This window comes from Esox lucius, chromosome 10 (genome assembly GCF_011004845.1).
Source record: "Esox lucius isolate fEsoLuc1 chromosome 10, fEsoLuc1.pri, whole genome shotgun sequence".
Classification (NCBI taxonomy): domain Eukaryota; kingdom Metazoa; phylum Chordata; class Actinopteri; order Esociformes; family Esocidae; genus Esox; species Esox lucius.
The window spans coordinates 4,435,288-4,463,276 of NC_047578.1; the positions used below are offsets into that span (position 1 = coordinate 4,435,288).

The 27,989-nt window shown below is 42.3% G+C and overlaps 1 protein-coding gene and 1 long non-coding RNA gene across 3 annotated transcripts; one reads left to right on the plus strand and one right to left on the minus strand.

Annotated features, from left to right (window-relative positions):
- Window positions 1-1,151: 1,151 nt before the first annotated feature.
- nt5c1aa (5'-nucleotidase, cytosolic IAa) lies at window positions 1,152-23,163 on the minus strand. Of its 2 annotated transcripts, XM_010864732.4 has the most exons (7): window positions 22,340-23,163; window positions 17,461-17,508; window positions 10,513-10,680; window positions 9,661-9,790; window positions 5,589-5,711; window positions 3,486-3,670; window positions 1,152-3,233 (listed from the first exon to the last, which is right to left on the minus strand). In XM_010864732.4, exons 1-7 carry the CDS (start codon window positions 22,499-22,501, stop codon window positions 2,877-2,879), a joined length of 1,173 nt encoding a protein of 390 aa, XP_010863034.1. In that variant the 5' UTR covers window positions 22,502-23,163; the 3' UTR covers window positions 1,152-2,876. The 2 variants fall into 2 exon arrangements, with proteins under 2 accessions (XP_010863034.1, XP_010863035.1); XM_010864733.4 differs by lacking the exon at window positions 17,461-17,508.
- Window positions 22,672-27,964, plus strand: LOC117594971. Its single transcript, XR_004576257.1, has 3 exons — window positions 22,672-22,770; window positions 23,648-27,373; window positions 27,434-27,964. It is a non-coding gene; the product is annotated as an uncharacterized LOC117594971 (long non-coding RNA).
- The last annotated feature ends 25 nt before the right edge of the window (window positions 27,965-27,989 follow it).

The following is a 27,989-nucleotide window of genomic DNA, read 5'->3' on the forward strand; positions in this document are numbered from 1 at the left end:
CAGAGAAGTTATATATTGTGAAAATCTTTTGAGTGACCTTTAATCCAGAGTTTAAACTCAAGACTTAATAAATGTTATATCACTAAACGTCTGTCTGTGCTATTGAATTAGATAGAAATAACTACAGTTGTGTATCACTGGTTAATAGCAAAGTTTTCAAAACCCAAACTGTATTTGCTGGGATTATGGTTATTTCTTGATCTGTTTTGAATTATAATAATAAACTCTGATGTCAAGAAACCTCCAGCCAATGAACAGGATGTAATATAGAGTACTATATATCTGTAGAATACAATATATATAAGATACAGCTGTATTGAATTTATAGTGCTATATATATAGTACTATACATCTGTATATTATGTGTACAGTATTATACACCTGTTACATATATAGTTCCATACACCTGTATGGAAAATGTGACTATGCTAGTCCACTTTCCAAAATAATTCTATTCGAGTTTAGGTAGAATTTAAGCTATACCTAATAAAGGTGTGTGGCTTGGTTAAGTGGCCCTACAGTTTTTACAACAGTTTTTACTACAGGTTTTACTTCAGAGCTGGGCAGCAAAGGTTAGCAGCTGACATTAGCCGGCTCGAAGCAGCTACCGGTCTTTGGCTCAATAGGTCCTCCTGATGACACCTGCCAAAGTGCGTTGTGGGACGTTTTGAAGAAGGCACATTTTTCATCACATGCAACTACTGTAGGAGTTACAGGGAAACAGATCACACATTGCATTGTCAAGCAAGTTACCTGTTGAAATAAAACAGAGTAACATTAGAGTTGGGTTGATTTGAAGGCAATTCAGAAGAAAATCATGAATAACGGATGTTTGAACAATCACATTGAAGTCCTTTTGTGCCAGTGCCTGCGTTGCTCCTGTAAGATTTAGTTCTAAAAATAATTTAATTAAAGTAGAGCCCCTGTTACCGTCGGGGATGTGCAGTATATCATGTTTAAACAAAAACAACATACATTACATTTATCTATTTATTTTTTTCTGCTACAGTTGCTTGTCTTGATCTCTATTTGCAAATATTACATTACATAGGTCCCTCATATTTCCTTCCCAGTCATTAATTCTTGGTTTTAGTTTGCATTTTTATTTATTTTTCACAGGCCATACAGCAAAAACCATCTATGCATTCAAATAAATGACAGCAGATATCTTTAATTTGATAATATTAAATAAGTAAATCAACAGAAATGTCAAAATTACACAAGCATTACATTTGCATGTCCACATTGCTTCTGGATTTGGATTTCTAGAAAAGTTCTGTTGTGCTACAGAAAATCAACCTCAGTGGATACTGTTCCCCATGCATTAACATACATCTACCCCAGGATTTCTTCAAACCCAGCAATACAATTTTTACCATAGTAACCTGGCGCCCACAATTCATGGTCTAACATGTGAAAACACATCTGTGAGGGCAGATATCATGAGACAACTGGGTAAATACTGCAACACGATTTAGACTGAACTACTATGCCACATAGCAGGATTCTTAAACTAAGGCACCAACTGATATTCGGAGATGTAGCAACATTGTGGTTGTTATTTATGGCTTTGATTTTTAACATTGATTGGTGTAGAAAAAATACTATTTTTAGTTAGGTTTTTTCTTGCTTTTCCGGAACTGTACCTATTTAATTGAAATAATCCTTATTGTTAAACATTTTATTTTTCTCATGAGATAAAGTAACACAGCATAAAAAACTATATATATATTGCAACAATACATCAAATCTATTGTTTTCAGACTGTGCTATAAATGATATGTATTTTCTGCCTGCCAATGATTGTTCTTTGACTGCATTCTCTGTGCTTTTATATACTGTAATGGCTTGTATTAATGCTATTGGTGCGAAACAGCGTTAACTGTCAGTCACCCGTCTTTTCCATGGGTTCTGAATCCATGATACTATTATTATTTTAGTACATTCTTCATCTTGGAGACAGAAATCACAGAAGTCATTGAGATATAGCCTCACATGTTCGGTTCCACACGGATAAAAGAATACACTGTATAAGATACTCAGTTCAAATGAAGGTGAGGTAAAACTGATAGTATACAGGTTATCTCAATACAAGGAAGTCCAACTGAAGGTCTAATGATACAAATAAATAAAAAAAACATTTACAGAATGGCTGCTCCAATCTAAGCTGATGAGGTAAAACAACTCCATACAGACACAAATCTTCAATCTTCAAATCATCTGATCCAATCATATTCCTCAAAACAACCAAATAGTCATTTATTAGGTGAGACCTCAGTATGTCTCTATTAGGTGAGACCTCAGTATGTCTCTTTTATTAGGTGAGACCTCATTATGTCTCTTTCTAACATGTGGACATTCTAAGGTCATTCAGAGGAACATGGTACAACCTCCTGACGTTTCTGGGACAAGTGATGGTTCACTGGTTATATAGTAGATGCCATGTAGCAGCAACTTTAATCTAGAATGACATACATTCATGCCTGTGTATATTTTACGTTTTGATGGTCCTGGGCATTGAATCAACTACTCCGGTTTTACAAGTGGCATGCTCTGAGAACTAAGCTACAAAGGTCTGTATAGTTGTTGTTACTGAGCAACTTTGGTTCAAAACTTAGCTCTTTTGCAAATAATATTTCCGTTTTTCTTTCCAATGACCCTGGCGGAGAAGGCGAAATGTTCCTAACAGCTCATCATTTTCGCGTTCGCTCAGTTTCCTCTCTACCCCCAATCCTGATTACTGCGCCTCGTATTTCAGCTCTGGTGTCTCCACTCTCTATAGACGTCTTCTATCCATCTTAATGTCCTCCATTTGTCTTAGTCTCTTTCCTCATTCTTGGATTCTCCCATTATCCACTCCTCCCGCCCCCCAACACCTACTTTCCTGCCTTGGAGCTCTTCTTGTGCGGGTACTTCTGGGCGATGCCGTACGGCACGTGAGCCGCGACTGTGCCCATCTCCGCCGCCCCTTCCACGTGGAACATTTGGTCATCGAAGTAGATGTGGGGCCTGATTTTGTCCAGCATCGGGCCCTTGGGTGCGCCAGCCAAAAACAGGGCCTCGTCAGTCTCCAGGCCCCAGGCTCTCAGCGTCTTCAGGGCTCGGATGCCGGAGCTGGCCGCGCTGCGGGCCGTCACCAGGTAGGTGCGGATGGGGCAGTCCAGGCGGTGGCCTTTGGCGTAGAACTTCTTCTGGAGTTTGCCGAGCGACGCCAGGAAATCCTTCAGAGGTCCCTGGGGGAAGAAGGGACGTTTAATGTTTTTTTTGTCTAAGGTCCAGTTCGGATACTTCTACCTCATTATTGGTGTGCCAAAAATTTAATGTGGTGGCAATGCTTGCTATGGAAACCAAAGTCTCCGCTGGTTGGGGTTAGGCTAACCCTAACCTCTCTTCTGATTGGAGGCAGAAGAGAGATTCTGCAGGCATTCATACGAACTCAGAACACCGTGGAACATGCATCTAATCTCCCAAACTTGACCACGTACGCGGTCCAGTAGAACGTCCTCATTGTCCCGCTCATGCTGAAAGAACCCGTCCAGGCCCTGGGTCTTAAAAATGCGCTCTGATTCGTCAGAGAAGAGGACAGCATCGCCGTCAAACGCCACTCTCAGCTGTGTCTGCGACACCTCCGTCAACTTCTCCGACATGAACATGGTGGCTGCAGCAATTCCTGAGAGAAAGAAAAGAGGCCTTGAATTGTTATTACGGGAATCATCGCTTATGGCCCAAATAAAAACAATGTTTTGCCTCTATAACATACAGAGTGGGACAGAGTGGGTTTGGGTCTTAGGTTCTAGCTGGTCACTTGAATGGGGCTGTGTCCTATCTGAGTCACTTTGGGTTTCGGGCCTGTGCAGTTAATGCAGACCATAGTGGACCCAAAACACAGCTCTGCTTTGCTTACTACACATCACATGTTTATTTCATGCACATTCATGATAGGGTTTTAAAATAGGGTTTTTTCACCCTATTTGGAACATACATCCTACAAGTTCTGGAACATTCCACAAGGATCATACATCCTATGAGTTCTGAAACATTCCACATGGATCATACATCCTACGAGTTCTGAAACATTCCACATGGATCATACATCCTACAAGTTCTGGAACATTCCATAATGGATCATACATCCTACGAGTTCTGAATCATTCCACATGGATCATACATCCTACGAGTTCTGAAACATTCCACATGGATCATACATCCTACGAGTTCAGAAACATTCCACATGGATCATACATCCTACGAGTTCTGAATCGTTCCACATGGATCACACATCCTACAAGTTCCAGAACATTCCACATGGATCACACATCCTACAAGTTCCAGAACATTCCACATGGATCACACATCCTAAGTTCTGGAACAACTTATTTGGACCCATGAAGAAGTGCAGTTAGTGGTGGCTGTTTGAGAAATTCAGTCTACGGATTTCAGTTACTTATAGCTTATATACCACTATGATGAGTTAGGCATGATTGGTATTTCTTGTTTAAATGGCAAATGCTTCTGAAAAGCTTTGCTTATGATATGTAAACAGTTTAGGCTAACTTACTTATAAAGTCAAATCTAATGGGTTTCTGTAATATAACATTTTGTCAGGGACATAAGTGAAACTCCACCACCTCAGATCATATCTAGACCTTCACATTTGTCACCCATGACATTATGTTTTTATGGTACATAACATTATGTTTTCAGGGCACATGAATTAGGTCCTTGGATCAACCTTGACACCACAGCTAGTCCTGCCGTTTCCACGCCACTGATTTGAGACTTCAGTTATTTAGCAGTTCAATAAAAGACTTTGATATTATCTATATGGGAAATGTCAGAGTGCCATTTAGTCCTCAACGGGCTGAAGCAAAAGGATAGACAACGGGCTGAAGCAAAAGGATAGACAACGGGCTGAAGCAAAAGGATAGACAACGGGCTGAAGCAAAAGGATAGACAACGGGCTGAAGCAAAAGGATAGACAACGGGCTGAAGCAAAAGGATAGACAACGGGCTGAAGCAAAAGGATAGACAACGGGCTGAAGCAAAAGGATAGACAACGGGCTGAAGAAATAGAAAGGGTAGGGATCACTTCAAAATAACCCACTACTCTTTCTGTGGGCCCCAGGCTGAAAGCAGCGCACAAAGAAGATAATAGGGGGTGCCATTCATGACCAAACCATTCCCTTTCTAGTATTGTGCTTTAACAGAAACCCTTTGGCATTAGTTAGAAGGTTGAACGGCTGCACATGCACGTGGAGTGTAATTTATGTAAATGTGGTCGTTTCGTTTCAGCAGGCATCAATTACTGTGGTCCATTCGTTCAAACACTATGCAAACAAAGCTCACCGTAAGAAATTATACTTCCCTATGAATTAAACTTTTTAATGTGAGTATGATTCAGTACATTCATATATAGTTGAATGTTTCTCAGTGATTTGTTGTTATTTCCTTAAATTAGCCAACTTGTCTCACTGAAGTCAGAACTTCTGTGTTCCTCGGTACTTTAGCTTCATGCTAATGCGAGGGCACTAATATGCAGCTGAGAACAGAACTCATGCAGTCCGTGACATGGAAATGTCTTGACTCACCTTCGGCAAGTGCCTCCCTGACCTTCTCAGCATCTGCAGATAAGTACAGGTTGGTGTGCCAGGCCTTCAGGTATCCAATAGGTGAGCTACCTCCTGTCATACAAAACCTCTCAATGAACAGATCTGGGAAAGAGATAGGCAGAGAGTATCATATTTAACAATTGTATCGTGTTTCATAGTTGTGTCGTAATTCTGGTCTATGAATGTACCAGAACGAGTATGCTGCTGCTTTGTAAGGAACAAACAGGGATCCAAAGAAGTCTACAAATAAACAAACGCAATACAATCGCTCGGTCAGGCGACTATACTTAACTCCCCTTTAATATTCACAAAGCCCTTTAACACAACAATCAGCGACCCTGCCAAGCCAAATGCTAAGGACATTTATAGAAGATGGATTAACCGCTGCCATTTCTCGGGGGGGGGGGGGTGCTGTCCCAAATGAGATCCAATTTCCTCTAATCTATATCCCTGGTTTAAAGGGGGGAATTTAATTCCATTTGTGACCCAGGCAGACTTCTGTATCTTTTTATTTTGGGGGGGGGGGTGGGGGGGGGGAGTGTGGTGCTTAGTTTCATTTTACGTATGAGTTTCATGGCACTAAAAAGCCTTGATTGTTCTGCCGAGTGTTGAGAAGGTGCCCTTCGAAAGAAATTAGGCCAAAAGGTGTGAAAAATTATAATAATATCCATCAAGCCTACCAGAAGATTGTAACGCGTATCATTCCCAATGCCTTTTCATACTTATTTTATTATTTGAAACCTGAATGTTTTATTTTGAACTATAGATCCTCCCTTTTCTTGTCTTGGTTTTCCTTAGAATTAATGTTTAAAAAAGCATGTTTCAAGTTTTAATATGTTCACGAGCAGTCACACCACCTGTTACACGACTGGTCCACTGATAAACCCAGTGTGTGGGGTTTTTTTGTGTCTTCTCCTGAGAGCCGAGATCATTTCCCACGTCCCCTGTTTACTGGAATATTCTGGAACTGTGGACTGTCACTTTAAGAAGTCAGGTACAGAATCAAGACAAGAAAGGACTGGGGGCAGGCAGAGTGGGGACACAGGGGGGCAACTGTGGAGTGTAATCAGATCCAGGTCTGCTGCAAAGTGCTGAATACATCTTTAGTCCTGTGATGTACGGCCACGATGTACCGAGACAACAGGAGAAGGAAGGAACACGAACGAAGGACAGAAAAAGAGAGAGAGAGGAGACAGAAAGAGAGGAGACTGAGAGAGAGGAGACAGAGAAAGGAGACCGAGAGAAGGGAGACTGAGAGAAGGGAGACTGAGAGAAGGGAGACTGAGAGAGATTGTGAAAGAGTTAGATTTTTCATGTGAAAAGGAGATCAGAGAGTATTTGTCTGTGTGTGTGTGTGTGTGTGTGTGTGTGTGTAAGAAAGAGACAGAGAGTGTGGTAAAGTACATACTAAATGGTGGAGTGATGGTGGAGTGATGGTGGAGTGATGGTGGAGTGATGGTGGAGTGATGGCAACAAGAAGCAATAGGGAGTGAAAGATTAATGTAGAGAGGGACAGAGTAATGGGACAAAGATGAATGACTGTGAAGTGAAAAGGGATGAAGCAAAGGATACTACAATGACAGACAGCAATGACAGCAATGGAGATGGATGGAGAGAATGACAAGGAGACAGAGATATGGATGGAGAGAATGACAGAGCAATGGAGAGATGGATGAAGTGACAATGATGGAGAGAGTGATTGAGATAAGGCTGGAGATATGGATGGAGAGAGTGACAGAGCATGATGAAGCTAGGGCTGGATAGTGAAAGCAGGAATTATTGTGAAAAACGGAGACATGGAGAGAATTTAGTTTTTTAAAAGAGCAAAAGCTATTGTCCAATTATTATGCATAATCACAAATAATACTTTAAAAGCTGAGTTAGTAGTGTACACACTAATAACCCATATGAGGAAAAAAGTTACATTTCATATGCACAAAAAAGTGATTGGTGTTGCTTTGGCCCTGGTGTTGGGGTATGACTCTGATTGGCTGTAGGTGTTAGGGTTTCACTGGTTGGCTGTTGGTAAAACAAACCATTTTAACAGAAAAAGGTTGAATCATAAAGCTGTATAAAAAAACTGCAAAAAAGAAAAAACTTGAATTCTTCATCAGTGCAATTCTTCTGTTTAATAACGGTGGAACTTTCTCGATAGTACTGAATACTAACATTGACTGACTAACTAATAATTATATTTAAGCCAACCAAATGTGCCCGCCCAGGACTGGGCCCGGGACAACGTTCACGGTTGTCCCCGGTCTGCGTCACTGCATCCGCCAAAACAAAGTTCAACAAAGCGGCGCATCCTGCCAGAGAATGCATCCATCATTAGGGACATACTGCACAAACATCAGAAAATAAAGACTAGAAGAAAGCCTTGGGAATGGCCCATTCATTGATGTCTTCACATTATCCGTCCATTGATGTATTCATAGCTTCCATTGATGTCCACTGATGTCTACTTGATGTCCGCGTGCTAACGGCCATTGATGTTTTCGTATTAACATTCATTGATGTTTACATGATTTCATACATTGCCGTTTTTCTACATCAACGTTCACTGATGTTTCTGTGTTAACAGTCATGGATGTTTTCTTAGGAGTGTCCGTTGATGGCTTCATCCGTTGTTCATTCAGATGGCGGATGTGAGGGACCCAGTGACACAGTACATTAACATCACAGCAGTGCCGGACTTCATTTGGATATGTATACGATTGATTGTCCCGGAACAACTTCCTCAACATCGACATCAAAGTAAAAACGTGCTTTTCCATGCTTATATTGGAGACTTCCATCACAGCAGTATCTCCCCTGAACAAACAGCCTTCATAGTGTGCCTTCAGCAAGAGGCTTTGTGCGCGATCAATCACTTTGAAGGGCTTCTGCAACTGAACTGTCGTTCTCATGAGGGCCTGACGGTTCTCTGAGATGGGGCTCATTAACATTTAATGGTGTTTTCTAATCTGCATCAAAGAGGGGAATGCAAACATCGTAATGTATGCTAAATTCCTTTCCCCGTTACAGAAAACACCAGTCATTCTGAGGACTTTTGCCATGGATTTGCCGTAAGGACCCCAGGCAATATGGTGAATATGGCATGTATTCACCACACAGCGTTTATACAGTCACGTCTGCATAAGGATGAACACGCTCACCTGTTCGTAACGAGTAAGAGATTACACATATAGATTTGTTCCCAAAGACTTACGAGGGTTTCCCGTGACAAAACTTTTTAATTTGTTTGGTGCTAATCCCAACCCCTTCAAAAGTGGATAGGGCACCATTTGGGCTTATATAATTACAGGACCAGCTAATAAAACAGTCGCCTTGGCCCATTCCCAAATCGACCGCTATTCCCCACACCCTATCCATCTAGATGGGCCTGTGCTATCTGATCAATAGCTCCTGCTTGCCCTCTCATTAGCGTGGTGTACGCTTTGCCATAGTCCTTTCCCACTGAAACCTTCATGGAGGGTTTGCCGCATTGAGGGCTTGACTCTGGGATTGGGCCCTGGACATCAGCCCTACCATGTTGTCTTTGTTTGCCGTGTTCTCTAGAGAAAGGGTCGGAGGTCTACAGAGTGCGGTTTGGGCTGCGTTCGCACAGAGAGATCTAACATCTGCTGTGCCTCCCCAGCTGAACCCTGCACCCCTTCTACCGCATAGCGCACTAGTTCAGACCAGGCCACGTAGGGCACTAACGAAGGGAACAGGGCGCCATTTGACACTCACACACGGAGGTATTTTGGGATCTCTGAAGGGGGGAGGTTTTCTAGCGGGTTTTTCACTGTGACCCGACGGAAGCGTCTTTGTCTGGAAAATCAAGAAAAGAAAAACACATGAACCTGTCTGTTTCTTGCCACAACCAAGGCTTGGTTTTGGCACGCTGCCCCAAGAGGGTCTGGTCGGGACCCTGGGGATCTGATCCGTTATCTGTGAAAAAGCCTCTTGGTTTCTGTTCTGTGTTTACACAGAGATTAAAGAGTTAGTCCCCCTGTGTGTACTTCCCTGCGTGCGTGCATGTGTGTGTGTGTGTATGTGTGTGACTTACTGTGATGGTTGATGGTATTAATGAGCCTGACCCCTACAGCGGCGTGGTTGTACGTCACCAGGACAATGTCAAACAGTTCCTCACTCTCCGGATAAAGCTCTCGCAGACGAGCATTCACCTCCTCCAATGCCTGACGGGAGAGTGCAAAGCATTGTGGTTACTGTGGTCTGCGACATGTACAACATGTGGTCTGTTACAATAGTGCACAGACAGAATCGACACTTTTAATCCGTGCGGTTCGAGCTTTGAATGTCGATTGGTTGGAAGACATGTTTTATGAGACCATATACCAAGGGTATGACATCACATCGTTTTTTTTACTGCTCCAATTACGCTGGTAACCCGTTTTATAAGAGCCTTAAGATATCTGGTTGGGCTAGTGATGTATTGCCACTATAAAACGGCGACGCTCCTGCTCGCAGTGTGTTGTGTCTGAGAACAACCCGTTGCCCTGATATCACGGGCCCAGTCGTGCCTTGTTGGTTAATCAGACAGCGATGGGGAAGGACAGAGAAGCAGTACGGCCATATCCCACACACACCTAAAAACATCCAGCATAGAGGTCATTAGAAAAAGCACTTCATCTCCATGAGATAAAAGCCTCTGAGTCAATTGGGCGCCAGGCTTTGTGTGCCACTCTATTTTCAGGCTTAGGGCCCAATGTTTCACAGGCGGGTGAATGAGCCAATGCAAAAGACAAAACGTCTGTGTGCTACTGTCAGTTCATAGTCATCTGTAGTAGATCTTTTGAATGTGTTGCTCTGCAACCGGTTGAAGATGTGTGTGTGTGTGTGTGCATGGCCTTAGGCCAGGGCTAGTTAGTGACGCCATTTACGAAGCACGACTCGTTACCTTGACGAAAGAGAAGGCTGGTCCGGGGGCAAAGGGCTCATTTTCGTGCTCCACCTGGTACCGTAGGTACTCCTCCACACCTTTCTGCACATACACCATCTGCTCCGTCTCAGTTCGGAACAAGACCCGGGAGGACACCGCAACAGTCACTGCATTCTCTGGCTTGGGCTGGAGAGTGGCGGAGGCGGCGAGCGATGGAGGACAAGAGAGAGAAGGACGGTGTGAGAGAGACCGGGGGGGGGGGGGGGTCTTTGACATTAAAATGGGGAAGACATAGGTGCAGAACATTCCAAATGTGAGAATGAGAAAGTTGGGAAATATGGGGGGGGGGGGGCAAATGAAAGATTGTGAAAAAAGGACTGAGAAAGCGAAAGAAAAAGCGGACATGAATGAATAAAATAGAAGTGGTGATCTGCACCATAGAAAGGCAATATAATTACCTAATATTCACATAATAAAACATATGGATTATATTTCTAAGACCACAGAGTCACAACAGACCTGTGAAATTAACTCAAGACATCGGTGTGTCCTCGAACAGCCGTTTTAGTACTTGATGTGTGTTCAAGATGGAGCCAAGTAAACAGAATATGATACCAGTTCCACAACCTAGAATAGGTAGACATACACACATGCACACGCGCGCACACACACACACACACACACACACCGTCAGGGACATGCAGACTTTCATGCAAGCAGGTACGAAACATGCACACGTGAAATAGAGTGCAAAGCTATAACACTTATCTGGGATATAGTGTCCATATGCCACAGATACATTTCTGTGTCTTACTGCTGTTATAACCTCGTTACTATCTAAATGAACGTCTAACTAAACATCAAACTGATCAGCTTCAATTAAAAAGGAGAGTCTAAATGCTCTGCCTTGATGGATAAACAGTGGTCAATGGCAGCAGCATGGTGTCCGCTGTATAGGTTGGTCAGACTGCCTAAACATTTGGCTTTGTTGAAAACCGAGAGTGTTGGTAGCAGCCAAAAGTGAATGACTGAAAACACCATGGTCCTATTTATATACCAGTGAAGAGGTCAGTTCACCACGAATAAGCTCTGTCGTGGTTTTCTTCTGTCAAATTGTTCCAGAATCTCCTTTGCTGTTCCGGAATCTCTTTCGCCATGTTTGGAGTGTGAGGTAGCAACAGAGCCCCTCCCCTACCACTTGAACTTCCCAGACCTGGTCCACATGCTCCACACGGGGGGGATGTTTTGGTCCTTTCCGTAGTGCCGGGCGGCTGATTTGAATCATCCACACTCGATGACGTGCAGAACTGCAGGGGCAGTAATGTGTGAAGTCTATAGAGAGATGTAACTGGAGAGACGTGACGACAAGGTGACGGGACCCCTATTCTTCAGTGAGAGACACGTGTGTAACAGCCCTTCTTGTGACTCACTGGGGTAAGGTGGGTGTAGGTACAACTCTTTTGGAAAGGATTCAGACCCCATCAATATGTTCACATTTTGTTGTGTTGCAGACTTCATTTATAATTGTGCCGTCAGTCTACACACTGCACCCCATAATAATGAAGTGAAAACAAGTTTTTAGAAATCTGTGTGATTCTATTGAAAAATGTAACTAAAATGTCTCATGTACTCCCTCAATTTATTGTATAATCACAGCTTTGTTAACATGTATTTGAGCATTTACCCCATTCTTCCTTGGAGATCCTCTAAAGTTCTGTTAGATTGAATAGGGAGTGTCTGTGAATTTCAGTTTGCAGGTCTTCCCACAGATCTTCAATGGGAAGATCCAGGCTTTGGCTGCTCCCAAAGCCACTCCTGTGTTTTCTTGGCTCTGTGCTTAGGGTTGTTGTCATGCTCAAAGATACATCTTCATCCCAGTCTGAGGTCCTGTGCCCTGTGGATCAGGTTTTATTCAAGGACTTATTCAAGGTTTTTTTCTCTGTTCATCATTACTGGTCCTTGCCGCTGAGAAGCATCCCCATAGCATGATGCTCCCACACTATGCTTCACAATAGGGATGTATCTGCCAGGTGATTAGCGGTACCGTGCTTTTTCTCCGTTTTGCATTCAGATGTAAAAGTTAAAATGTGGACCAGAGGCAAATTTTTCCTTCAGGTGGCATGTTATATACCTTTTTTCTCAGGAGTTGTGTTCATCAAGCAAATCTACCATAAAGACCCGATTAATGGATCGCTACAGATTTGGTTGTCCTTCAGGCATGTTCTCTCTGCAGTTGAACTCTGAAACTCTGATTGCTTAGTTTGGCCAGGTAAGAGTCTTGGTGGGTTTTAACTTATTTTGTGTCACAATGATTGAGCCCACTCTGCTCCTGGGAACTTTCAATGATTCAGCAATTGTTCTAGAAACTTGTTTTCATTTAGTCTTTATTGGGTATTGTGTGTAGATTGCTAGAAAAATTATTTCATAAATTGGAAATTAAGTCTGTAACACAACAAAATGTGGATTGAGTGAATGGGTCTGAATACTTACACACAGTACAGTCCCATCAGTATGTACATATGTATGTATATATACAGCAATTAAGAGACCACTGCACCTTTTCCTTTCTTTTCCAAAATAGTCTAAAAGAAAAATTGAACACTTCTCACTCAAAACGTCCTTTTCAACTTTTTTGGTAATGAAAGAAAAAGGTGCAGTGGTCTCTTAATTTTTTCCAGAACTGTACATGTATGTTTTTTTGTCTTTTTGCCAATACCTTTGTTTTAAGTGATGAGAAGGGAGGTGAAGTGAGGAGTGTGTGTCTGTGTGTGTGTGTGTGTGTGTGTAGTTACCCCTCTGTTAATTTCACTTGCTCAGTTAAGAGCATGCATTCATGCAATTACAGGACATTTTGTTCAATTCCCAGGAATAAATTCAAAACATAATAATATGCACGAATTTCAGTTGCTTTTGGAGAATAACAAAAAAAAAAGGGTGCTCAGTGTAATCAACGTCTAAAAAATGATGAAATCGGAAGTACACACGTGTACCATTTGAATGGGAAAGAGACAGAAGTCTGTCAAGGCAGAGTCAGGGAGATGGAAAGACCAGGAAGACAGAGAGAGGGTGGCATTCCACACGGGGCACCCTGCATTAGTCACCCATATCGAGGTTGAACTCAGCTGACATGCTGGCGGGTGCTGGCGGGGTCAGGGCCTAATTTAGAGCGCCAGAGAGAAGCTTGGTGGGAGACAGGGTCGTGCCACGGCTAGATATCGGTGTGGGTGGCTGACTTTGTGAGCGTGCGTGAGCAACCAACACAAAACGTCCCAGGGGCTGTCCTTATCGCGCTGACATTGTCCAGCTGTTTAACTGCAAGCCCTCTCTTCTACCTCTACTTCCTTACACACACACACACACACACATTGCCTCCCTCAGACTTTTCACCCACAGTAGTTTGGTGCAAGCATAGAGCAGAGAGGGATTGAGTTTGTTGTGGAAACCCACCAACACACTCGCAAATCATGTGTGTACGTAGTAGACGGACATTCTCTCACAGGTTTCTGGACAGCGCTAAAGCTCATCTACAAGTCCTGCGGGCCAAAAAAACATTGGCACTCAGAGGTGATACATTTTCAGGCTGTCAGTTTGGCCTTTTCCTTTATTTTGGTTACCGACTGAGGAATAAACTGAAGAAAGACAACGCAGCACACATGTTTAAATTGATCAACAAAGGCTGGGTTCACGGTCCAACGTTTATAGTTTTTTTTTTCACTAATTAGTATTTTGACCCGTACCATAATATCTTTTCACATCCAAAGGTAGCGTGGGGCAAAATAAATTCACTTCCTGAACTGCTCCTACTAATGCCATTAACAGTTATTTGAAGAAAAAGGAATAACACAAATATTTGCAGATATTACTATCAAAATGCCACAGCAGTCCTTGCTGATGTGCATAGAATTGCCCTACTAAAATTACTAGGAAGATGTGGGCTGACAACGGATATTTTGCTGTACGCAACAGCAACAACATAAAAGAATATATATATCATGGAACACAGTGAAGACAGTGATCATCAAGTGGAGAAAATATGGCACAACAGAGAAATCACCAAGAACTGGACGTACCTCCAAAATTTATGAAAAGCAGAGAATTCCAAAAGGTATCTTTGGCACAAAAACAACACTGCACATCACCCAAGGAACACCATACCCACAGTGAAGCATGGTGGTGGCAGCATCATGCTTTGGGGCTGTTTTTCTTCAGCTTGAACCGGGGCCTTAGTCAGGGTGGAGGGAATTATGAACAGTTCCAAACACCAGGCAATATTGGCACAAAACCTTAAGGGTGTCCGTTACAAAGCTGAAGATGAAGTTCACCTTTCAGCACAACCTTTCAGCAATGACCCAAAGCACACATCCAAATCCACAAAAGAATGGCTTCACCAGAAGAACATTAACGTTTTGGAGTGGCCCAGCCAGAGCCCAGATCCAGATGTCCTCGCAATCTGACAGATTTGGAGTGCTTTTGCAAAGTAGAGTGGACAAATATTGCCACGTCAAGAAGTGCTATGCTAATAGACTCCTACCCAAAAAGACTGAGTGCTGTGATAAAATCAAAAGGTGCTTCAACAAAGTATTAGTTTAAGGGTGTGCACACTGATGCAACCAGGTTGTTATGAGTTATTTTTTGTTGTTGTAAAGATTTCAGTTTGTTTTTCAATTGAATTGTTCACGTTATAGGTCACATTAAAGGTGGAAAAAGTTGTGACATGATGTACATCACAAGAATCTGGCATTTCAACAGGGTTGTGTAGACTTAATATCCACTGTACATACATAGATCTATCCAAAATCCCATGTAATAATGAAATTAACCCAGGTAGAATATACCATGGTTCTACAGTCATTGTTCAGAATGTCCTCAATGTTTATAAGAGCAACAACAAAAACCTTCAAAAATAAGTATACAGTGGGGAGAACAAGTATTTGATACACTGCCGATTTTGCAGGTTTTCCTACTTACAAAGCATGTAGAGGTCTGTAATTTTTTATCATAGGTACACTTCAACTGTGAGAGACGGAATCTAAAACAAAAATCCAGAAAATCACATTGTATGATTTTTAAATAATTAATTTTCATTTTATTGCATGACATAAGTATTTAAATCCCCTACCAACCAGTAAGAATTCCGGCTCTCACAGACCTATTAGTTTTTCTTTAAGAAGCTCTCCTATTCTTCACTCATTACCTGTATTAACTGAACCAGTTTGAACTCGTTACCTGTATAAAAGACACCTGTCCACACACTCAATCAAACAGACTCCAACTTCTCCACAATGGCCAAGACCAGAGAGCTGTGTAAGGACATCAGGAATAAAATTGTAGACCTGCACAAGGCTGGGATGGGCTACAGGACAATAGGCAAGCAGCTTGGTGAGAAGGCAGCAACTGTTGGTGTAATTATTAGAAAATGGAAGAAGTTCAAGATGGCGGTCAGTCTCCCTCGGTCTGGGGCTCCATGCAAGATCTCACCTCGTGGGTCATCAATGATCATGAGGAAGGTGAGGGATCAGCCCAGAACTAGATGGCAGGACCTGGTCAATGACCTGAAGAGAGCTGGGACCATATTCTCAAAGACAACCATTAGAAACAAACATGGATTAAAATCCTGCAGCGCACGCAAGGTCCCCCTGCTCAAGCCAGCGCATGTCCAGGCCCGTCTGAAGTTTGCCAATGACCATCTGGATGATCCAGAGGAAGAATGGGAGAAGGTCATGTGGTCTGATGAGACAAAAATAGAGCTATTTGGTCTAAACTCCACTCGCTTTATTTGGAGGAAGAAGAAGGATGAGTACAACCCCAAGAACACCATCCCAACCGTGAAGCATCATTCTTTGGGGATGCTTTTCTGCAAAGGGGACAAGACAACTGAACCGTATTGAGGGGAGGATGCATGAATCGCGAGATCTTGGCCAACAACCTCCTTCCCGCAGTAAGAGCATTTAAGATGGGGCGTGGCTGGGTCTTCCAGCATGACAATGACCCGAAACACACAGCCAGGGCAACTAAGGAGTGCCCTCCTGAGAGTAAGAAGCATCTCAAGGTCCTGGAGTGGCCTTCAGACCTGAACCCAATAGAAAATCTTTGGAGGGAGCTGAAAGTCTGTATTGTCCAGCCACAGCCCCAAAACCTGAAGGATCTGGAGAAGGTCTGTATGGAGGAGTGGGCCAAAATCCCTGCTGCAGTGTGTGCAAACCTGGTCAAGAACTACAGGAAACGTATGACCTCTGTAATTGCATACAAAGGTTTCTGTAACAAATATTAAGTTCTGCTTTTCTGATGTATCAAATACTTATGTCATGCAATAAAATGCTAATTAATTACTTAAAAATCATACAATGTGGTTTTCTGGACTTTTGTTGTAGATTCCGTCACTCACAGTTGAAGAGTACCTGTGGGCGATGTCTGTCTCGCTATCTTTGGAGCATCTGTCATAACTGGCTGTGACAATCTCAGAGTACATTGACACGTGACGTAATGCCTATGTAGTCTTTTTTTGAAGACCTCCATTAATTCATAAATATGTAAATGTTCTTGACCACCAAACCAGATGCATTGTTTTTGAGTTTGTCATCTGGGCCCAGTTTTTTTAAATATATGTTGGACAGGGATAAAGGACAAAAAATATAATTGATAAATGGTCGTCCTCTGTCAAGTTAATCATTTATACTCTCTGTTATTTATATTTATATATGCAGACTACATTGCATAGAGTTTAATTTTCAAAATCTGGATATGTATTTAACTGGGTCCTGGAGATGCTAGATTTTGAAATTACAGAAAAAGTTTTAATTTGTTTGTTTGTTAGTAGATGTGCCTAGCAAGTGAACACACTTCAAACAAGCATGAGGCAGCTCAGAGGGGTTAATTAAAGTCAGACGTTCAAAGGTTAGAGGTGGCGATCGGCCATCACAAGTGCATAACCCTTGACACCCACCATGTTGTCCGGGTCATACTTACAAAGAAAATGCCTCCCTCCACTTTGCGGGCTCTTCTCTGAATCGACACCTTCACAGAATGAAACAGTTTCAACGATTCAACCATTTATCAAAGCACTTCAAATGCTGACATCCACACGGGAGTTGTTAGTCTCTCAGAGTACAGTGAAGCAATCTGGAAGTACTTTGAAAATAACAGTGAAGGTCTTATATTTCATACATCCATACTGTATGAATGTTTGAAACAACATTGTGTCATAATTTATAAAATTCAACTGTGAATAGATATCCACACTGTTCATAGCTCAAGTCTCTACCAGAAAAAAAAACACATATAATAGAATGTGATGATGTCCGGCTGTCAAATGACCTACTGGGTTAAATCTTATAGAAACATTCACCTAACATAATAAGTCTTAAGACAGATATTGTAAGTTAACATAACATAATAAGCCTCACTAAGGTCCATGTGTACTACCCTAAAACACACGTAGTCTTCCCACTTCATGCTGCATCACAGCAGCAGAATTACTCTCAACATCAGCAATTGTCTTGGACGTTCATCATCGTCTGCGTTTGACACTCTGGACGACAAAGGAACTCACTTGTTGGAAAATCCCAACGCTTGCAACACTCTACATAGAGCGGCCCAGCAGAGGAGTTGCAATAGTGGGAATTGAAATTCACCGCATTTTGCCAAGCAAGCACAGTTCCCTGCTCTGGAACGGCAAAGGGCTTCAGGATACTAAATCTCTCCCAGAGTAACTCAGTTTAAAGAACTTTGATTATTTGTTCTTTAGAGTTAAGATAACTTTAGATTTTCGGTGTGGCTAGTGGATTATTTGTCCATGTAATCCCATTAATATTGCAGTCAAGAATTTGACACAACAACATTTGTTTTCTTCTTTATCAAGGGATATTTCACCCTGCCAAAAACAGCAACAGACCCGGATATTCACAATCACAGTTTTGCTCGTGGGATAGCTATGTTTCATTACAATTGTCCCTTTTTCGTATGGTTGTTTATTATTTTGTCCAATTAATATTAACCTTTACAAAGCAGCACTCATTGATACCTGGCCAAAGACAGCATTAATTGTTCTACAAACTCTGCATACATTTTTTTATCCAATTTGTTGTAATCCCTCAGACCATGAAGTATAGTCCTGGAGAGGTTCCCACCAAATATGTGCTTCGATACTTTTTAAATCTTCTGGCCAGGATACCAAATGATACGTGATATTCGAAACAGTAAACTGACTGTAAAATGTCTCCTATGAATCTGGTTCATCAGATATGATTACTGGAAGATAAATTCACTAATTCACACGCTAAAGTCAGGATCCAATCGCATGCAGAAGAGAATATATCTTATTAAGGCAATTTCTCTGTATTTCTCTCTAAATTTGGAAATGACCTTTTAAATGTCAAGGGTTCCAAATCAGTGACTGGATTGAATCACTGATTAATAAGATGTCTTTGTGTTGAACACGATCTTTACATAATGCCTTTAGCATTTTATACGTGATGATAGCACGACCATTAGACACCTGCCCTCTAAAAATAAATGTCTTACTCACCATATCCCGAAATACCACCTGCTTACGGGTATTAAATTATTGGATGGCGTGATGTAAACTGCCCCCCCCACTCACTGTAGCTGTCTAATGATTTACATCCTGACCCAAACACCCTCCTCAATCCACCCGGGGGGGGGGACTCGGAGAGGGAGGGGAGGAGGGGATTGAGGAAGGGAGGAGAGGAGTAGAAAGAAGAGAGAAGAAAGACACATTGTATGCATAGACAGACAGAGAGATAGACGCATAGTACAGACAGACAGACAGGCAGGCAGGCAGACGCATATAGAAATCTCCCCCTGATCCAAGCATCACACTCAGTGCAGGTCAGACAAAGACCACTTCTTTTTGTTTGTGGTGCTATGCTATAAACTGTGCTATTTAGGACACTACAGAGACCGTGGGCTGGGATCTTTGGACGAATGCCGAAATTGGTAGTGGATTAAACTGATAGCCTTTAATAAGATAAAAAAAAAATCATACAAATGATATGCCTTTGCCACGTACTTTGTTTGTGGGAGCGTGAAACGTGTGAAGAGGGCCTGTGAGAATACTGTGAGAATACTGTGAGAATACTGTGAGAATCATTTTAATTTCAAACTCTTCATGGAACTAAAGAACAGCCCACAGTGAACATTGAAATAAATCATTATGGTAAATGTTGTATAATAAATATTGTAATTAGTGTTTTGGGTATGCTAACATAGGACTACTGTCCCAGTGTACCGACATGACCGATCTTTACATAATCTAACCAATCACATGACACTAACATAATCAAACAAATATACTCCCATTTTAATAGAACAATTGAACAGGGATTTTAATGGATCTGTGACTCTACATACTGTTTACTGTAAAATTTCTAAAATGTAGTAAAAAAGATTACGTTTATTACAATCCAATGTTATTTTAACAGTGCTTTGATTTCAACACTGCATTAACATAGTTAAAGAAAACATTGCTCTTTGAGTGTTCCTCACTGAGTAAGCTATAGCAACAGCTATCATCTGCTTTTGCATTTGTGATGCGTACATCTAGGATCATGTTCACGAGTCTCACACACACACACACACACACACAAGCAATAAACACGTACACACATTCTCCCATTCCCTTTAACTACATGCTCTGTTCTCTATGCCTCCTCGATATTTTCCCCTCACATAATGCCTCATCAGTCTCTCACTCACACACACACACACACACACACACACACACACGTTCATGTAGTCCACACATCCCTGACAAAGCATACACAATATAATTGGGCTCTTCCACCTCCCACTGCTAAGATGTATGCTCTAAGATGCAGTAGACACAAACATAGACACAGCCATAGATGTCTTACCTCAGACAAATGAGAGATACAGACAGAGAAATGGACAGAGAGAGAGAGAAAAGGAAAGATTGATAGAGAGAACTGAATACGGAATGTGAGAAAGGAAGAGGAATCAGTGACACATTTTCATAAAGAACAAGGGAGAAAGACTGACAGACTGAGAGGGAGAAAGACTGAGAGGGGGAAAGACTGAGAGGGAGAGACAGACGTCATGAAGCATTCAACCAAGGAAAAGCTTTCCACAAGAGCCAACACCAGCTCATATAGTGATGATTATAGTTCTGTATCATTGTAAACGATAATGAAAAAAACATCAGTGGAAATACAATGTTTTCTTTGCTTGACTGGCTACACAAAATCTGTGGCCAAATGTTTTGACAAGCCCACAGACGTTTGTTTCTTCTCCGCGAAAAAGCCTGTAGCTCCAGGACAACCCGTAGCAACTCCAAGACAACCTGTAGATTGCAAAAAACATCTAACCATCTGATGGTCCCAGAAAACAATGAATTCCATCTGATTGGTCCTAGAAACAAATGGGCTTAAGTCAGAGCCAAAACACATGTGGGTGTAGCGAGGATGTTCTTGCAACTGGTTTAGTAAGGAGCACTTCTTTAAAATGGTGCCCGGTAAAATGAATCAGGAGACCTGTTCTCTTCATCTATGTAGCTTCTGTATTTATATAGAAAAGTTGAAGCCTGTTATATTCAGAGGAACGCACAACATACTGTGTGTCGACTGCTGAACACACCTCAAACTTATTATCAAACAAAAACGTTTAGCCTCGCTCCAGTTCCCTTAATATATCTCTAGGTTTTGATTGGCGATTGTGTTCAATGTACAGCATATGTATATAAATATACAGATATATAATCTCCAACCAAAACCTAACAATATAGGGAACCTGAATGAACAAGTAACTGGGCTAGGGTTAGACTTTCTACCTTGATTTTATTAACCAATTGAAGCTAAACACTGTCCATATGTGCCTGTGTATGAGAATTTAATTCCCCTGGTAAATTATCATTTGGAATTCTTCTTGTTGTGTTGTTTTTACTTCCATTCCTCTTTCTCCTCCTTTTCCTATTGAAACCACCCAAATCAAACCTCTTCGCCTCGTTTCCTCTTTCCTCAGTGGTCTTCCATTTTGCCACCAATTCGCTCCCACCCATCCAACCATGATATATTATAATTTACCACATATGTCCATAAAATATTGCAGCCTTCCATACAGAACTGCTCTAACCAAACTATTTTGTAATTTTCTGAGAAGGCACCAAAACCTTACCTGTTACTATTTAACCATTCAGATGTTGAGTTGCTCGTGGGTTTTGAATCATTGACTGGCTCCATTTCATTGGTGTGCTTCAAGTTCAGCTCTCAGACAGATAATCTGACATTCTACTCCACATCTATCATCTCTGATAATCTGACATTCTACTCCAGCTCTATCATCTCTGGTGATCTGACATTCTACTCCAGCTCTATTATCTCAGATTATCTGACAGCTAACTCCCCCTCTATCATATGATGCAGATCAGAATCCATGATTCCTTCAGTCATGGTAAGTCTACATGAGCAGGGGCATTGGGAGTTACAAAACATTGTCCATTAAATATATTAAAATAGCAACACATTGTTCCATCTTTTCAGCTCAGGTTCCCTTTTTATAATATCTAGGTTTTGGTTACAAGATACGAGATCATTCAGGGGCCAAAATAGGAAAACAACTTGAACATCTGAAAGGGGAAAACTACATACAGTACACTGCACTGCACAGGTGCATCCTGACAGACAGGTCCTGACAGACAGACAGACAGGTCCTGACAGACAGACAGGTCCTGACAGACAGACAGATCCTGACAGACAGACAGACAGGTCCTGACAGACAGACAGGCAGGCCCTGACAGAAAGAAAGACAGGTCTTGACAGACAGATAGACAGATAGACAGGTCCCGACAGAAAAACAGACAGACATAACTCACCAGTTGGGGTTTTGTGGTAAGACCCAGGTTTTCTTGGTCAAACTCATCTTTTCCCTCCCAGGGTCCTTTACTGTCTCCATTTGCAGAGGCGATGACATTTGTTTCCATGGGGATAGACTTCCCCAGCATCACCTGCACAGGCTCCAGACTCATCCTAAACATAAACAAACCCCCTCGCTATCCAAATGGTACAGTCCACTTATGTAATACAGTCTAAGCCACCTCTTCAAATGGGGGCTTATGGTGCCGACCAGTCGAAAGATCCGGTCCTCGTCGGTACTTTCCAGTGTTGGGGTTCAGTTCTTCCCTGGTCCTGAGGAGTCGGTGTCACACGAGAGCAGTAGCACAAGAGTGTATCCAGGCAGTGGCTGTTCTTCAGCGTCTCCTCTCTTCAGAGGTTGTGCTGCATTGCACTGCAAGGCACAATTCAGGTACAGTTTCTTACAGACACACACACACACGCGTGAACGCACACGCGCACACACACACACACACACACACTCGAAACCTTTCCTCACACACTCACATTCACTTTTTTCCGATGGTCTCTGGTATACAGGCAACAGTATTACACACACACATACGCACACACACACACGCAGTCACTCATGGGAGAACAGACACATAGGTTGTCCTTTGAAGATCCTGTGAAGTGTAAAAAATGTATTTTTATTGGTGTGTTTCTTCACAGCTCTCTCTCTGCTGTTGCTCGGTCTGTTGCTCGGTCTGCCTCAGTCCCCACTCCAGATCTGTCCCATTCAATCACTCTCCGTCCCGCAGCTCTAATCCCTCTTTTGCCTCTGCCTCTCTCGCCCCCTGCATATCAGCACTCCCCGCCCCTCTGCCAATCGCAAGCTTGCTCCCTTATTCAGAAGCCCCCCCCCTCCCCCCCACCAACCCACAGTCTGTGCATTCTCGCAATGGATCATGGGAGTTTCTGACACATGATATAACCCGGCGTTCCCTGCTACCTCCCTGAGGCACAGCATGTTCTGGTGTGTGTCAAACTGCTACCAACCTGTATCTCTATACTGTTTTGATAATATCGCAATGTTAAACTGAAAGGGCCCTGCCACTGAAGTCCTTCGTAGCTTGGCCTCCATCTTGTGTTTAAACGATTGTCCAAAGTGTTATGAGCTGGTTTATTTTAATTGGGGTTTATAAAATTGTTTTGGGCATTGAATCGCAATAAGATCACAGTGCTGAATCAAAACACATGAATAATTGGCCCAAAATTCTAATTCAAGCCCTTTCAAGGACCTAATTGCAATTTTAAAAGAACTAAATTGAATACACTGTAATTCACAGATAGGTACCTATCGCCCCCGAGACTCAGCAGCAAGCTCAGAGCACTGGGCCTGGACACAAGCTGTGAGGCCTGCAACTTAACCTCATCCTCCCTGACACTTAACACTGGGGTCGCCAAGGGGTGAGTCCTGTGCCCTCTGTTACTCCATGTCATTCCATCTCTCCATGTCGCTACATTTTATTCCATCTCTCCATGTCGCTACATTTCATTCCATCTTTCCATGTTACAACCTGTCATTCCATCTCTCCATGTCGCTACATTTCATTCCATGTCTCCATGTTACTACCTGTCATTCCATCTCTCCACGTCGCTACATTTCATTCCATCTCAACATGTCATTCCATCTCTCCATGTCGCTACATTTCATTCCATGTCTCCATGTTACTACCTGTCATTCCATCTCTCCACGTCGCTACATTTCATTCCATCTCAACATGTCATTCCATCTCTCCATGCCTGGATGCCTACCTAAACATTTCCCTTTGTGGAGTCTGGGAGGGCATGGACATACCCATTTGCTGAGGCATATTCTATTCTAACATTGTCAACCAGGTTGTCATAAAGGATCTGCCAATCAGGTCCGACCCAGTTGACGGTGTCCTCAGGAAAGATGGAATTGATGGACCCACTCAACTGACCACATTAAAAAAGCTGATGCCTTCAACACCGATTTCCATAGTAAAATAGCCTTTAGGCTACCAGAGGTCTGTTACCATCTATGTAGGGGATGCTGATCTTACATCTTATATCTCCCTCTGGTGGCCACAAGAGGAACTCTCAACACGCAGTGACCTCTGCCACTGCAGAAATGTTTGGTTCTGCTCCAGGATGGATTTACCTCAGGTAGGGACTAGGATGTCACTTGAGCACTTCACCTGGGTCACAGAGTGGACGTCATTATTTGACGTTCAGGACAGTATGTTGAAGGAATGTTGTCTTGTTTGCTGGCTCTGTTCTGGTTATGATCACGTGGAACACCGTTGCCCCTGGTTTTAAGGCATCCTCAGCAGTGGTCTGTGGTCTGTGGTGTGGGTTTCCGAACTGATAACACCACAATGCCATCGAATACGAGCCTGTGTAGCTCAGTTGGTTGAGTATGTGATGTTGGCAACGTGTTGAGGGTTTGATTTCCACGACTAAAGAGTATGAAAATGTGTGAACGCACTGCTGCCACTTGCTCCAGATAATAAGTATATACACCTTATTGGAGAACCTCTTTTGATCATTTTGCCTTGCCTTACAAATTTAGTTTTTTTTTGCTTATATCCATCAATATCTAAATATTTTTCTTTATCAATCTAGGGTATCTACTTGTTTAGCTACATGTCCATCTATCTTCTTGATCTGGACAAAGGACACATGCCAGCACAAGATATAAACGGGGCATGTGTGGTTTTGTGAGAGAGGTCGTAACTGAGGATGAATAGAAAGCTAATTATACGAGAGGCAATAGCCTTTAAGCCAGGATATTCAGCTAACTACTGAATATATTATGGATCTCTTTTGGCTCACTATCTCTTCATCTCTCTCTCGCTCTCTTTTTCAATAAATCTCTCAGTTTTTTCACCCAATCTAACTCTCTCTCTTTCTCAATTAATCTCCCTATTTTTTTCTCCCCATCTATCTTCCTCTCCTGCCCTCATTCTCTCCATCCAGTTCGCTCTCTATCTTTCTCTCAAGACATCTCCCTCTTTCTGTCTCTCTCTTTCTATTCATCTCCTCTCTAACTGCAGAGACCAACAACTGCATGAATATAAAAGACGTTTTGGGATGGAAAGCCGACAAAGCAAATTTTGTCTAATGTGAAACAGAGTGAAAGGGCTCACAACAATTAGCCCTGCTTTCTTAATGAGTGGTTAAGCCCTGTATGAATTCCTCTGTGTTTACTATTACACGGAGGCAGCATGAATACAACCTGGTACAATGTCATACATGGAGGAAAAGGAGAAGGAGAACAAGACGTAACCCTTTCTTACCTTCTCTTGTGTGTCAGTTCATTCCTTTCAATTATTTCTCTATTACTGGCCAGCAAACCTAATGATGGCCCTCCGATTTGAGGGACAAAATTCATTTCCTCAGTCATTAGACTACGGATGTGTGTGTGTGTGTGTGTGTGTGTGTGTCCATCATAACTCTGCTTGTGTTTCAGCCATTCCTAGTTACCATGACAACAGCAGGACCAGTGACATCACTGCATTACCGTGACATCGTCACCCCCAACCGTGAATCATGCTCTCTGGGTCAGGTTGGCGTGTGTGTCTGTGTGTGCTTTACTACACCTTAAGGGCTCATAACCCGTGGCAAGTCAGGAAAAGAAATAACTTTTTGCTGATACTCAACTGTAATAAATTGGAGTTAGGATTAAAGTTCTATCACATTGAGGGTTACGGTCAGAATTAGAGTTTATGTGTGTTTGTGTGTGTGTGTGTGTGTTAGTCTCTACCTAATCCCTTTTGCACAACTATAAGCAGCGCTTGACTTGGGCTAAAATGAGTACAGGAATTGCCAAATCGCCTTTCCGGCCCAAGTCAAGCACTGATTTATAAGGACAACAAATACGCCAAAACCTTGTTAACATCCAAGTGTTTTATTCTAAGTAACAAAAATAATTACATTGTTCTTTGTTCTAAGAGCAGTACAGTCTTGAAAATAAACCAGAACAAAATTCATAAACGAGACACACATACATTCACATTAATTAACAGCACAGAAATTTTCAAGAGCAGTCGAATTTCAAGAGCAGACTTGTATTATATTGCACAACTGAGCAAAAGTGCTTCCCCTGTCACAGAATATAATATATATATATATGAATGTATTATCTATATATAATTTCTGAATTTCTGTATGGGTTCTTTGTAATTGTCTGTCCAAATACGAATGTGGTGTTTTATATTTTAACAAGTGTGACTGAGCCAGATTTAAAAAAATCATAATTATAATAATTTTTTGTCTTTGGCACATTAAACTTCCAGATAATTTCTGTAGTCAATAACTGATTCATCATTTTGGACTAATGTTGGCAACCAGGAAACAACCACAAAGGAAGAAAGCAATACAAAATTTGACCTCACTTAGTAATATTCAACAAACAGCTACAAACAGGAAGCAACAGTAACCAATGTGGAACTCTCAGTTCATGGACTTCATTGTGACATCTTCATTCCCCGTCTCAATCCCAAATGGGACCCTATTCCCTTAGCGATGCCCTGCTGTCTACTAGAGCCCTGTGACCCATTGTCAAAGTGTTTGCAGTAGATAGGGAATAGGGTGGCAGTTGGGATGAAACCCTTGTGTATCTGAGAGGTTATTAGAATATATCATGCAGTTTATTGACTGGCCAAAGTGAGGCGCTGTGATTCAAGTATTCACAGTACAGAGCTTGCTGTTGTTAGTAAGTCAACTGCATCTCTATGAAGTTTGTTCTAGGTAGACATCCAGGATCAAGTTCACCTCCCTAAATACTAATGTTAAAGGATTATTAATGGATTTTGGAGATATACGCCTTTTATTTAGTCAGATGAACTAGTGGATACAATGTTTATGCATTTAACACGGTATTTTCCGCAGGAAAATGCTAACTAGCGCCAGCACAGATAATGGACAGCATGTGTGTAGATGTCCGGTCAAGTGTGTAGATGTCCGGTCAAGTGTGTAGATGTCCGGGCAAGTGTGTAGATGTCCGGGCAAGTGTGTAGATGTCCGACCAAGTGTGTCGATGTCCGGTCAAGTGTGTAGATGTCCGACCAAGTGTGTCGATGTCCGGTCAAGTGTGTAGATGTCAGGTCAAGTGTGTAGATGTCAGGTCAAGTGTGTAGATGTCCGGTCAAATGTGCAGACATCCGGTCAAGTGTGTAGACGTTTGGTCAAGTGTGTAGATGTCCAGTCAAGTGTGTAGACCTCCGGTCAAGGTTGCAGACGTCCGGTCAAGGTTGCAGACGTCCGGTCAAGGTTGCAGACATCCGGTCAAGTGTGCAGACATCCGGTCAAGTGTGTAGACAATCGGTCAAGTGTGTAGACGTTCGGTCAAGTGTGTAGATGTCCTGTCAAGTGTGTAGATGTCCGGTCATTGCACAAACGCTAGCAACGTCGTGCAAGCTGCGCACAGATCCATAAACGTGGTGTCAACGAGTTCATCTGACTCTGGCCATGGGCTTTTTTGACACAGTTCTAAACTAACCCTTTATTAACACTTAGTGGAGACAATTCTAAATCTGGTGTCTAACTAGAGTTTCAATGGCTAACTAAATCAAACAAAGCAGAACACTTCTCAGACCAGAGAGGTCAGGCCAGGCCAGACCAGGCCGGACCAGACCAGACCAGAGAGGTCAGGCCAGACCA

Bases quoted from the DNA above. Each gene is read 5' to 3' on its own strand.
- nt5c1aa (XM_010864732.4), bottom strand. From the start codon at position 22,501: ATGTTTAGGATGAGTCTGGAGCCTGTGCAGGTGATGCTGGGGAAGTCT. The intron at 5,712-9,660 runs GTAAGTCACACA...TCTCTTTCCCAG, and splicing joins TAATACCATCAACCATCACA to ATCTGTTCATTGAGAGGTTT. The intron at 3,671-5,588 runs GTGAGTCAAGAC...TCTTTCTCTCAG, and splicing joins CAGGGAGGCACTTGCCGAAG to GAATTGCTGCAGCCACCATG.